Source organism: Cyprinodon tularosa, unplaced genomic scaffold (assembly GCF_016077235.1).
Source record: "Cyprinodon tularosa strain WSP-4 unplaced genomic scaffold, ASM1607723v1 ctg130, whole genome shotgun sequence".
Taxonomy (NCBI): Eukaryota; Metazoa; Chordata; class Actinopteri; order Cyprinodontiformes; family Cyprinodontidae; genus Cyprinodon; species Cyprinodon tularosa.
The window spans coordinates 832,491-845,713 of record NW_024038115.1 but is presented as its reverse complement, the minus strand read 5'-3'; the positions used below and the strand labels follow the sequence as shown (position 1 = coordinate 845,713).

The following is a 13,223-nucleotide window of genomic DNA, read 5'->3' as shown; positions in this document are numbered from 1 at the left end:
TGTTCCATTCAAGGAACAAGTCAAATAAAGGACTGAAAATCAGGCATATTTGTTAGAAAGTACTTTATGGCAACCAATGATTAAATTAATGATAAATTAGAATAAAATTTTTCAACTAAGGAGATGAACTGTGAAGAGTTAAGGGTTTTAGTCAGTCAGCAGACTTTTTGGACTGTTTGATCTGGTCTATTTGTTCAAGAGCAGCACACATCAAAGTTCAGTTTTGAAGTCTTCGTCCTACAAACAGAATCAACAGAGCACTTCCCACCAGACACAGTAAAGGTAAGACACTTTACAGACTAGTTATTTACACGAAGATCTTTTGTCTTTGCGTCCGAGTATCTTCAATTTATGTTACTTAGGAAAAATTTGACGTTTCAGATAATTTCAAGGTTTTGTACCAAAGATTTTTATTTGCTCTGCCTTCAGGATGTGGGTGTTTGCTGTCATTTGTGTGATGTGTATGCTGGCCAGTCCATCCCTGGCTGGTATCAAAGAGCTCGATTCCCACTTTAATGACCCTAACCCAAACCCTAGAGGCCTACAGCCAGGTGCTGCAGTGGATGTTGATGCCATTCCTTTGGAGTTCCACAAAGAAAACACAGTCACCAATGACCTTGTGTTTGACGGCTTTGAGGATGAAGATTATATTGACTTTGATAAGATCCTAGCCGCAGGAAGTGATGATTATATGTAAGTTTCAGGAGTTTTGCTTATGTTGGGTTTCATATTGAAAATAAAATGTAAGAAGTGTGTGAAAACCAATAGAACAAAACTCCCAGTAAAATTTATTCTAAAAAAATATATACGGTATTATATAAATATAAAAAATATATATATATATATATTTAATGAAATCTTTTTCAGTGAGGGGGATGAGGTCGACGAGATAGCCACACCAGCTCCAGACATCGACATCTTTGCAGAGTCCTCCGACCCAAAGATCCGCAGAGCCAGACTCCTACGACTCTTCCATGGTCGATCTCGCCTTCAGCGTCTTAATACGGTGAATGCCCGCTTCGGCTTTAATCTTTACAGAAGTCTGCGTAACGATGTGAACCAGACAGACAACATCCTGCTGGCACCTGCTGGAATCTCCATCGCAATGGGGATGATGTCATTAGGCGCTGGATCTGAAACTCACCATCAGATCTACAAAGCATTAGGATTCGCTGAGTTTGTTAATGCCAGCCACCACTATGACAACACCACAGTTCATAAGCTGTTCAGGAAGTTGACACACAGGCTGTTCAGGAGGAACTTTGGCTACACGCTTCGCTCCGTTAATGATGTCTACCTTAAAGAAAACGTATCACTGAAAGAAACTTTCTGCACTGAAGTGAAGGCCTACTATTTTGCTGAGCCGCAGTCAGTAGACTTCACAAATCCAGCGTTCCTGAATAAGGCTAACAGTCGCATTGAAAAACTGACCAAAGGGTTAATCAAGGAGCCGCTAAAAAGTGTGGATCCAAACATGGTTCTGATGCTACTTAACTACCTGTATTTCAAAGGTGAGAGATATTCAATTTAACAGGTAATATAGACACATAAATGGCAATGTGAGTCTTTGGTCTTTGTACAAACAGGTACATGGGAGCAGAAATTCCCAAAAGAAATGACTTACTACCGAAACTTTAGAATCAATGAGAAAACAACCGTGCGTGTGCCAATGATGGCGAACAAGGGGAACTACCTGGCTGCTGCCGACCATGAACTAGAGTGTGACATCTTGCAGGTGGGTGGCTTTACACAGATTAGAGCTGCATCTTAATAGAGAATTTTTTTATGTATGATAGCTAGTTTTGATATTAAAACAATGATTAACCCACATTTTCCTCAACATTTGTTCTGTCATGTCATAATGTACCCACCATCTTCCTAAGCATTGTGGTCAATATTCAGATTAGGGATTGAAATAAATGGCATAAGCAAATATATTGAGGAAGGAAAAGTTTGAATTATGCATGGTGGCAGGAATGTTACAGCCTACCAAGCAGCTCTTTGGAATTGCAATATTGCATTGTATTGCTAATAGTAAGTTAAAACACAAAATACATATATATAAAAATCAAGGTGCGATGTAGAAAATCAAACATAAAGCAAACACTCCATTTATCGAAGGTTTTTGTCCTTTAGAAAAAAAACTTTGGAGTTTTGGAGAAGTAAAAAAAAAAAGCCATACCTAACCAAGCCTGATAAAAAAAAGGCATTAAAAGTAAATTACACATTCCATAAGGAATAATCTAAGATTTTAAAAAACATCATAGGACCTGTGTATCTTAAAAAAAACAGTGAAAGGGAAATAATACGTAGCTGCAATCAATAACAATAGAATTATAGTAAATGTGTTTGATCAGCTAGCTATAAACTGGTTAAAGCTAATAGGTCTTGAATAGGAATTTTAAAATGACTGACAGTCTGTGCAGCTGAAATTGGCCAAAGTACTTGTCCTAAAGTTTAGGCCATCAAGAATTTTTTTCCCCCCAAATTCTTAATCAGGGAGTGTTAAAAAAATAACTTTATAAATCTTAAATTGAATAGACTAGAAGACAGTGAAGGGAGGCTTGAAAGGGAGAAATATAGTGTTGCTTTTTCTTTTCTGTTAAAGGCATTTTAAACAGTGTGTTGACAGATGCCTATATGATGAAAAACTAAAGCCTTAAAGCTACAGTGTGTAATAATTACAGGCATATAAAGTCAGAAATTTAATATATTATACATAACTATGTTATTTATCATCACCTATGAGCTCAGCCTTTTAACCATAATATTTGCGTTGCCTTAGAATTCGTTATTTATAATTACATAGGAGCGGGTCTCGCAGCCATGGAGGCTGACATCTTTGCGCTACGGCAAGCGCAGAGGCAACAAACTAGCGATTGCGAGATCTCCCATGACGCTCAAAAATAACTACGGCAAGTTGAGAGAGATTAACTGAGACGGTACTGAACAGTAGATGGCAGTATTATGCCTGAGAAGCGTTTAGTCTGCCTGAAACCAAAGAAGAAGAAGAAGCAGGTATACTGCGCCTCAGTAACAAGAAAGGTGAACAAGGCGGCAGGCGTGAGTGACTTTGCAAACTGTTTGGCACTGTGTGGCCAAACATCAGACGAATGGAGGATCATGCCTACTCTGTATCACAACGAAAAGCGGCGGACACCGAACCCCCGTCATCTAAGAAGCGGAAACACGACGAGAATAAACGCAAGCGTGACAAGAAACGGCAAAAAACACGGATCAACATTGGCACGGCATTTACACGATGGAAGTCACTGATGGAGGAAAAAGGTTTTCAAAGTGACGCTCAAGTTGCCAGTTTTCTCTTGGACAGGTAATTAATCCTACACACACAATTGTCTAATATCACTGCAGTTTTTGGAGTACAGGATGCTCAGACCTGTCTAAAACAATAACATGCTGCGTGATGATGCTGTTACTCTCCAGTATACTTATTCAGCAACGTCCCTGACGTTTCACAGGTAATGATTCAGTAATTTTCTGTAAAATAATTTTCTGGATATATACCTCGGTTACTTCTCTCCGGCTCCTTTGGAGATCTTCAAGCCTTTCCTCCTCTGCTCTCACCCCGCTGGCTCCCCTCTCTCGCCTGGCCCTAGCTGCACGGCCTCCCTGCCTTCGCCCTCGTCCTCTCCCTCTCCCTCGCGTTGTAACCCCCGTGCCACCAAAATGACTTGGACTCTGTAAACGGGGGATATATATTCTTCCAGCGAACACAATCTCGCTGTTAAACTAATGACTACAATTACTTCGTCTGTTTATATCACCATGCAAAGCAGCTCACCAAGACGTCACAACGATGTAGAAAAAATAACGGGTATATTTATTATCTTAAGTCTACATGAAATCTATACCCTACACAGACTAATGAAATACTATCTGTAAAATTATCTATGTAAACAAACCTCATCACTTGAGAAGGTAGGTGATGCGGACGTCGTGGAAGACATTTTGTCCCGTAACGCTCGCCGTACTGTTGGGGGGGAGAAGCGGTGGGGGGGAGATGTTCATGTTGCTGCGGTCTGTAGTCTGACCGCTAGATGTCGCTGAAAATTACACACTGTAGCTTTAATAACTAAGCTACTTTTATTGCAAGGACAATTTTCATTCAATAATTTATCCAGCTCTAAAATTCATATTTAATAAGAACATGTTTAACAAACAAAACTAAGCAGCACAACTTTCTTATCTTCAGCTTCCATACACAGGAAACATCAGCATGCTCATTGCCTTGCCAAGGAAGATCACTGGCATGAGGACACTGGAGCAGCAGATTTCCCCCACTGTTGTCAACAAGTGGCTCAAAAACATGACAAACAGGTCAGTCGCAGGAAAATATTTTAACTGATCGGATGATTTTACTGATATACAACAGTACAGAGAGAAATAGCTGTGTTTCCATCTGCAACTGCAGGGATGAAATTAACGTGCTCAAAAGAAATTCCCAGGAACAATCAATAAATTCCTTCAACAGAAGTTCACTGATATTTAACCAGTCAGCAGCGAGTTAAGACTCAGCATGTTTAGCTGAGACCTGGAAAAACAGGGAATCTATTTTATTAGAGTAAAAAAACATTTGTCTATAAGTGCATCACCAAGAGGGGAAATCTCTTAATTTCCATATCAGCAAATGAATAAAATATTCACGTAAACTGTTTTTTTTTTTGAGAAATAAAGAAAGAATAGTTCAGGTTTTGTTGGACTTTATTGTGAGGATAGTATTCTTTCCCTCTTAGGACTCGAGAGGTGTTGTTACCTCGCTTTAAACTGGAGCAAAACTACGACCTGATTGGAAGTCTGAAGAAGATGGGACTCACTGACATTTTCAAGGAGAGTGGAGATTTCAGTAGAATGACTTCAGAAAAGGTTGCCTTGAACTGGGTGAGTAATAGAGTGATCCAAACACTAATCCTGATCATTTTATCTTATTCTGATGGGTTTTTTTTTAACATGCTATCGCAGCTGAAGCACCAGGGAACCATCACTGTGAACGAAGAGGGAACGGAAGCTGCTGCCTTGACTCAAGTTGGGTTCATGCCGCTCTCCTCTCAGATTCGCTTCACTGTGGATCACCCGTTTCTCTTCCTGATCTACGAGCACCGTACTGACTGTCTTGTGTTCATTGGCCGGGTGGTAAATCCTTCACAAAACTGATACGCTAAAGAATTCACAACTGATAATCCGGTTATAAATTCAGGCTTAGGTTTAAGAGCATCTGACACATCTCTAATTTGAGCTTCTCAGGAGTGTTTTTAGACAAGAAAATTAACATTTAAACTTCTTAAAATTGTTTAGAGTACTAAGTCTGTTTGAATGCTTGTTATTTGTCTCTTAATGTTTTATAACCAACAGCAAGGCAGGTGGAGATGCATGGAGACAACGTGGTGTTACTGTTGATCCTCTAATACCAAAATAATGTTTAACGAAATGTATAAACATCACAGTTGTTGAAATAATAAAATACAAAAAACTACAACAGAACTTCTGAGAATTTGTTCAAATAAGTTTTTTAAAATCTAAGTTTAGAATCTGACAATAAAATGTTTCTTTATTAGGATTAACAACTTGCTGTGCTAACGGCTTAGGTTAACCTAATGAAATATTAGATACAAGTTTTTAAAAACAAACAAAAAAAACTAGTGCTGATCATGTTGAAGCCATACCACATTTACAGCCATTCTTGAATGGAAATAGTAATTTTAAAGAGTCCTAATGCATTTGTTTTATTTATATTTTTTTAAGTTAGCTGGCGCTGTTTAATTATGCATACAAACAGAAAACAAACCCCTGGGTCACAGGGTGGGTATGAGGTGGATCTGGGATGGGCATGATTTTGCACAAAAATAGAGAGAAACCCCAGCCTTTAGAGTGGACAGTAGGATGAGCCATTGTCTGCAGGGAAAGTACAGTATCCTTCTTTTTCTAAAAATCAAAATATGGGTCACGCTAAGATACAGGTGCTGGTCATAAAATTAGAATATCATGAAAAAGTAGATTGATTTCAGTAATTCCATTTAAAAAGTGAAACTTGTATATTATATTCATACATTACATACAAACTCATATATTTCAGATGTTTGTTTTGTTTAATTTTGATGATTACAAATGACAACAAATGAAAATCTCAAATTCATCATATCAGAAAATTAGAATATTACTGAAGACCAATAAAAACAAAGGATTTATAGAAATGTTGGCCAACTGAAAAGTGTGAACATGAAAAGTATGAGCATGTACAGCACTCAGTATTTAGTTGGGCCTCCTTTGGCCTGTATTACTGCAGCAATGCGGCGTGGCATGGAGTCGATCAGTCTGTGGCACTGCTCAGGTGTTATGATAGCCCAGGTTGCTCTAATAGTGGCTTTTAGCTCTTCTGAATTGTTGGGTCTGGTGTATTGCATCTTCTTCTTCACAATACCCCATAGATTTTCTATGGGGTTAAGGTCAGGAGAGTTTGCTGGCCAATTTAGAACAGGGATACCATGGTCCTTCAACCAGGTACTGGTAGCTTTGGCACTGTGTGCAGGTGCCAAGTCCTGTTGGAAAATGAAATCTGCATCTCCAAAAAGTTGGTCAGCTGCAGGAAGCATGAAGTGCTCTAAAACTTCCTGGTATGTGGCTGCGTTGACCCTGGACCTCAGAAAACACAATGGACCAACACCAGCAGATGACATGGCACCCCAAACCATCACTGACTGTGGAAACTTTACACTGGACTTCAAGCAACGTGGATGAAGTGCCTCTCTTCTTTTCCTCCAGACTCTGGGACCTTGATTTCCAAAGGAAATGCAAAATTTACTTTCATCAGAGAACATGACTTTGGATCACTCACCAGCAGTCCAGTCCTGTTTCTCTTTAGCCCAGGCAAGACGCTTCTGACGCTGTCTGTGGTTCAAGAGTGGCTTGACACAAGGAATGCGACAGCAGAAACCCATGTCTTTCATACGTCTGTGTGTGGTGGTTCTTGAAGCACTCACTCCAGCTGCAGTCCACTCTTTGTGAATCTCCCCCACATTTTTGAATGGGTTTTGTTTCACAATCCTCTCCAGGGTGCGGTTATCTCTCTTGCTTGTACACTTTTTTCGACCACATCTTTTCCTTCCCTTCGCCTCTCTATTAATGTGCTTGGACACTGAGCTCTGTGAACAGCCAGCCTCTTTAGCGATGACCTTTTGTGTCTTGCCCTCCTTGTGCAAGGTGTCGATGGTCGTCTTTTGGACAACCGTCAAGTCAGCAGTCTTCCCCATGATTGTGTAGCCTATAGAACTAGACTGAAAGACCATTTAAAGGCTTTTGCAGGTGGTTTGAGTTAATTAGCTGATTAGAGTGTGGCACCAGGGGCCATCAATTTTGAACCTTTTCACAATATTCTAATTTTCTGATATGATGAATTTGAGATTTTCATTTGTTGTCATTTGTAATCATCAAAATTAAACAAAATAAACATCTGAAATATATGAGTTTGTATGTAATGTATGAATATAATATACAAGTTTCACTTTTTAAATGGAATTACTGAAATCAATCTACTTTTTCATGATATTCTAATTTTATGACCAGCACCTGTATAGACAATTTATGGTAAAAACAGCTTACACCGCAGTAAAAAAAAGTCACTTCTTTGCATTTCCATATTTTTATGTTATTGGACTTTAGTTCATAAAACGGTACGCTAAAATTCGAAATACACTTGTAAATTAATTATTATTTAATGGGCAAAGGAGTGTGATTATTCAAGATAAATTACAATAATGTTATGAGGTTTGTCGCAATTTCAAATTGGAATTGTTGCCCAGCACTGATATAAACACAATAATCACATCAGAAATGACATTACAACCAAAATGTCATTCCATACGCTTTTAAAATGTACGTAGTCAAGATAACATTTCACAAACACTGTCTGTGTAACATAATCCCCAAAATATGAATGGTTTTAATACCAGAGGCTCTAAAAGTTAAATTAAATGCATTAAAAGCATGCATATCATTGTGAAATTATATATAATTTGGTTTTCTCATTTGGAAACTTAGAAAATGATAAAATATTCCATAATTAACCCAGATTCTTCATACTGATTTTTTTTCTAAAACTCTCAACTTAACCGGTCTTGGAGAGCTTAGATTTGAAAAGGGCTTCAGTAATGAGATCGCTTTTTGGATCAATGAAAACATTGTTGGTGTTTTTATCTGTTTGTTTGCTTTTTACTAGTTAAAAAAAATAAAAATGAATAAAAGAATCCATATATACAGAGAGGACTGATGTATTGCTTTACACTTATAGCAACAACCATTCTAAAATGTAGGGGATACATTTACATGTGACAGGAGGAAAAGGGAATCAAACCTACGATTTTTAGATTGCAAGACAACTACCCTTCACCACTGAGTGAGATTTGCTCAAAAGGTATGTCAACAGGTCTTTTTTGCCACAGCAACAGAGGAAAGCTGCATATTTACATTTACTGCACATGTACTTAGACCTATCTTTCCACAAGATGCTCTTGCTGCCAAGAGAACGCAGAGTTCTGACTCAGACCAAGTAAAATAGAACCAGCAAACCCTTTAACCCTTTATAGGGCACTCAGTGAAATACTTCAATCAAAGTTTCAAGCCAATAGTGTAGGACAAGACCTTAATATCTTTGTAACGTTTAAAAAATATGGATATTTTGATGGCAAAAATGAATGTCGATGTAATAACAAGAAACGCCAACTTGGCTGAATATATTAAGAATAATAACAAAAGTGCTTCTTTAAGAAATTCATGAAAAACACTCTGAGAGGGAAAGAAACACATTTTTTGGTACAACATAAACTTAGAGTCATTAATGCTGATACTGGCACTTAAATTTTTTAGTTTATAAACCTAAATATAATTGTTAACTAGGCTTATTAAATGTTTAACTTTAAATTTTAACTTTTCAATTAGCTTTTTACCCATTTTTCTTCACTTGTTAACTTAATTTACAGTAGGTAATATATCATTCAATGCCATCATAACATGTACAGCCATGTAGCAGTATCTTTGCTGAATGGCTGGATACAGATCTTGTGCTTCTAGACATCACTGAGGGACGGGGGGGGGGACTCCATTTGTAAGGGGTTATGCATATCAGAAATGGTAACGTGCCCTATAAAGGGTTAAGAAATACTACGTTGGAGCCAGGCTTCATCCCGCTCTTGGAACTGGTTGTGATTCATTGTTTTGTTTGATTTTCCTTCTGATAACATGTAGAGTTTTAGGAAAAACTTTTACTTTCTTCTGTCTCTCCAAACCCAAGATGCAAGAAATCCAGTCAACTGAATGAGAACCGTGTTCTTCTAGATTCAAAGAGAACGGCTGCAAGTAAAGCGGAAAAGCCAATTTTAAGCACCTCGTTTGTTTGCTTCCAGATCTTTTATGTTGTGTACCATGGGTAGGTAGCCAAATATTTAGACCATAGGACCCTTTCCAAGGACTCATAAGAGCTATAAACATCCCCTTTAAGCTTGTTAGCATTGGTACCTTGGATTTTGTAGAAATAATTAGTAGCAAGATCTTACTGTTCTCTGTATGTCAGTGATTTTAGTAGACAATCTTGTTGGATGTTTAATGTGTGGCTATTGGCTGTGCAATAAGTTTCCCATTAGTGACAGTTAAATTACTTGATTTTAACAATATTCAAATCCAATCTGGGTTAATCTAGAACCTAAATAATCATGTGGTAAAGTACTAAAAACTCTTTGATTATTTTAATTTGTGATAGAGATCATTTTATGAGGCAAAGTAATCCCCCTTTACCAACTATGAAAATAATCATAAAATGACCTCATTTCTGTTCATTAATAAGTATTGCACATTACGGTGCAAGATCTCAAATGGCAATGAAGCTCGTTAAGGTAAAACTGTGTTCTTGCTTTTAACATATGCTTTCATAGAAAACATGAACACACTCACCACGGCAATAACTGGAATAAGAACTCCAAGGTTTCCAGCACTGCTTGATGCCTGTATAGAGACAAAACATGTATCCATATAAAAAAAAATGAAACACATGGCTGTTAGGATTTACAGTTTGTGTTTAGCTGCTTGTTTAATTCAATACAAAAATACGTTATTCATCCCAAAAGTTTTTTTCTATTTTTTTTTTTACAACAAATTGTCAATGTTACTAGCTGTGATAATGAGGTGATCCACGCACCTTCAGGGCTGTTCCCTTGTCAGAGGCCCTCTCACTCGCTCTTTTGCCTTCCAGTCCCAGCTGGACAAAAAGTTCTAGAAGGTTGACCAGCAGCTCGTCCACCAGCTGCTCCCCCTGGAGGTTGGCTGCAATGTTTGCCAAAGCATTGATCACAGCCAGAGAGCAATGCCTTGAAGGGAAAAAAAGGTGGAGAGATGATGTGGACTGAGACTATGATCGGGTGGAAATAAACATACATTACACAGGACGTAAATTACAAAATTTCAAAACTGTCAATCTTATTAACAGAAGGGAAAAACCATTTGAGTAGGAGTGAGAAAAGAACAAAACATTTGAAGTTTTACTCCAAACTGGATTGCCTCTTTTTTTTACCCATTCAGATCTAGTGAAACTTTGCAATCCTATTGCAATGTTTCATTTCAAAGCATTTAACCTTGTTTGGAATAAAACATTGTTATGAAGTCAACACACCTATGTGAAAAAATTGTTGGTACCCAATTGCATATAAAGAAAAGGTCAATGTTCCCAAACAAGTCACTTTGAAACTTCCATATTTTAAATTTTTTCTAATGTTTTTTTCTTCCACATCTGTACCAAATGAACTCTTAAGGTTTAGAGGACAATGAAGGCAAAAGAGAGTTTAAGCTTTAAAGCGATATAGGGAACAATTAAAAGCCCATCATTTTTCAAGTATTTTTAATGTATTTTGTTGGTTTCTGCAGTGATTAATTTTCATCCGGATAATTTTAAAGAAATGGGCCTGTTCGTTTTGGTTTCCAGCACGTTGTTCAACAAATCTGACACTAAAATATGATATAATATAATATAATAAGATATGATAAAGCCTGAATTTTAAAGAACAGAAGCTGACCTGTAACCATGATCTCTGTAGTCTTTGGTAGCAGAGTAAACCACAGAACTGGCCTTCACGCTGATCTGCTGAAACAGATTCCAAACCTCCTGGTAGATGTATTGCTACAACAAAACAAGACAGGGAATAGCATGCAAATCAATGAACTGCAAATCTATTTTAAACTCTTAAAAGTAGCCTGCCTAGCAATCAAGGCTGATGGGCTGTCACATAACACCGTATTAAAACCAACTGGTAAATCAGCTGAAATCCTGGCTGTTGTTCCTAATGCAGGGTGCTGAATAAAAAGGCAACAACCACCAGATGCACAGTAATAGCAACGCTTCAGTCCATCTTGTGACAACATGTAATCTTTGTTTCACCCAAAAAAAAAAAGTTAAATCTATTCATTCATTTTCACCCTTATATCACAAACTTTTATATTCCATCTAATCCCAAATGAATTAAATTCATGGAAGAAAAAAAAAAATCAGAGGTGTCATTTCTCTATCGGTTTGGACTTACATTTCCTGTGATAACCATGCAGCCCAACTGGTCTATAATGAGCACATCCAGCTGTGATGGAGGCTGGCAGAACTTTTGCTGAAGGATTTGTAAGATGTGCTCCATAACTTTAGGAGTGTCTCTCAGAGCGACAGCAATATGACCCAGTGCTCGAATGGTGTGATCTGGAATTAGATGAGCGTCCCTGGGAGGAGGAAAAGTTATATTTTTAAAACCGATTCACCCTCATTCAAATGTATTCTAGATTCAGATTTCCTATTTTTCCCACTAGAGATACTGCTCACTTTTCATTCTCCTGTGAAATGTACAGACGGTTGGAGAGACTAGCTAAAAAGGCCTCTACGATCACTTGGTCCATTGTTAAACCAGCTTTGAGACATCTGAAGGAGGAGAAGAACAAAAGGAAGGAGCCCATGAAAATGAGCTCTGATGTTCCAATCTCAGCTGTGTCGAGTGTGTTCCCATTTTACCTGCAAATGTTGTCGATGGAAATGTCTCTAAGCTGCTCATACATGGAGGGCTGGTCCTTTTTGTTTGTTAGCATGTTGATAGTTGACTGAGAATGCTCATTCGTCACATTTATCCTAATTTCACCCGTTCCTTAAAAAAAAAAAAAAAACTTATGTCACATTCAAAAGATGAATTATGAAGGGCTGGGCTGTTGGGACAGCATAGAAAAAACAAAACAGATAAAATCTGTAACCTGAAACGCACTCTCTGTTATCTGTTATAGCTCAGATCAATGGTGGATGATGCTGTAATTGTGTTATTGATGCTGTCGCTACATGTTGTATAATTAGTCAGACTAATTTTGTCCTCTAGACTTTCATCCCAGGCAGTTGTTTTTTTTTTTTTTTGCTTCCTCCCAAATGATATTAAACTTGACCTTTAGAGCTTGGTGTGTTTATTTACCTTAATGGATTTAATGGTAAAAGGCTATATAAATACATAAATGACTGGATAAATAAATGCATCAATTCATTGTCTTGCAGCAAAGATATCTCAGGCAAAAAAAGGATGCAACGTGTCTTTCCAGAAAATGTACTCTGGACTTGTTTTTAACAAAATAAAACACTTTATTGGCCCTTTAAATCAATCAGAGGCCCTATGGATTTTTAATAAGCCACCCCTTACTTTGTGAATCCTGGGATTTAAATCCGATCCAACACTAATGCCTACTGCATCTAGCCATCCATTTTTAAGAGACAATTATTCTATTCGGGTAAGGCAGATAGGATTTGAATTTGGCAAGTCAGGAAATTGTTATCAATAAAGAGCTTCTTACCAAACTAGCCAATGTTAGACAGTCAGAGCATTAAATTAGAGTTTAAAACTGCTGAAACAGGAGGAGCAAGATTGGACAAGGACCCATGTTTGTTTGTATGAGAGGGAGGGTAGTGCAGGTTAATAAAAATGTCCAAACCAAACTGTCAGTTACTTGCAGCAAAGAGTCCACTATTAGATTCCAAGCAGTCTCCAACTGAATCTTATGACTGTATCTACAAACCAACTACTAGTTAGAGAGGCATTCCAGGAAAACACCTTTTCTCTCCTTCCATCAAAACCCCAATATGGGGAATTTGTGGAAAACTACTGGAGCTTCACCTCAAACTGTGACCACATGAAAATAGGGATTCAAAAACTGTG

The 13,223-nt window shown here is 37.7% G+C and overlaps 2 protein-coding genes across 3 annotated transcripts in view; one reads left to right on the top strand and one right to left on the bottom strand.

Moving 5' to 3' along the window:
* The window catches only part of pi4kab (phosphatidylinositol 4-kinase, catalytic, alpha b), a 47,273-nt gene that overhangs the window by 25,643 nt on the left and 8,407 nt on the right, over positions 1-13,223 (bottom strand). For both annotated transcript variants that reach the window (XM_038277271.1, XM_038277272.1), the window contains exons 14-19: positions 12,047-12,176; positions 11,861-11,956; positions 11,577-11,760; positions 11,073-11,176; positions 10,202-10,370; positions 9,958-10,008 (exon numbers count right to left, since the gene is read on the bottom strand). In XM_038277271.1, the coding sequence (XP_038133199.1) occupies positions 9,958-10,008; positions 10,202-10,370; positions 11,073-11,176; positions 11,577-11,760; positions 11,861-11,956; positions 12,047-12,176 (734 nt within the window). The remainder of the gene's footprint in view (positions 1-9,957; positions 10,009-10,201; positions 10,371-11,072; positions 11,177-11,576; positions 11,761-11,860; positions 11,957-12,046; positions 12,177-13,223) is intronic.
* serpind1 (serpin peptidase inhibitor, clade D (heparin cofactor), member 1) lies at positions 125-5,496 on the top strand. Its single transcript, XM_038277273.1, has 7 exons — positions 125-282; positions 430-693; positions 868-1,511; positions 1,587-1,735; positions 4,214-4,338; positions 4,755-4,899; positions 4,981-5,496. The coding sequence occupies exons 2-7, from the start codon at positions 431-433 to the stop codon at positions 5,170-5,172; spliced, it is 1,518 nt and encodes a 505-aa protein (XP_038133201.1). The 5' UTR covers positions 125-282; position 430; the 3' UTR covers positions 5,173-5,496.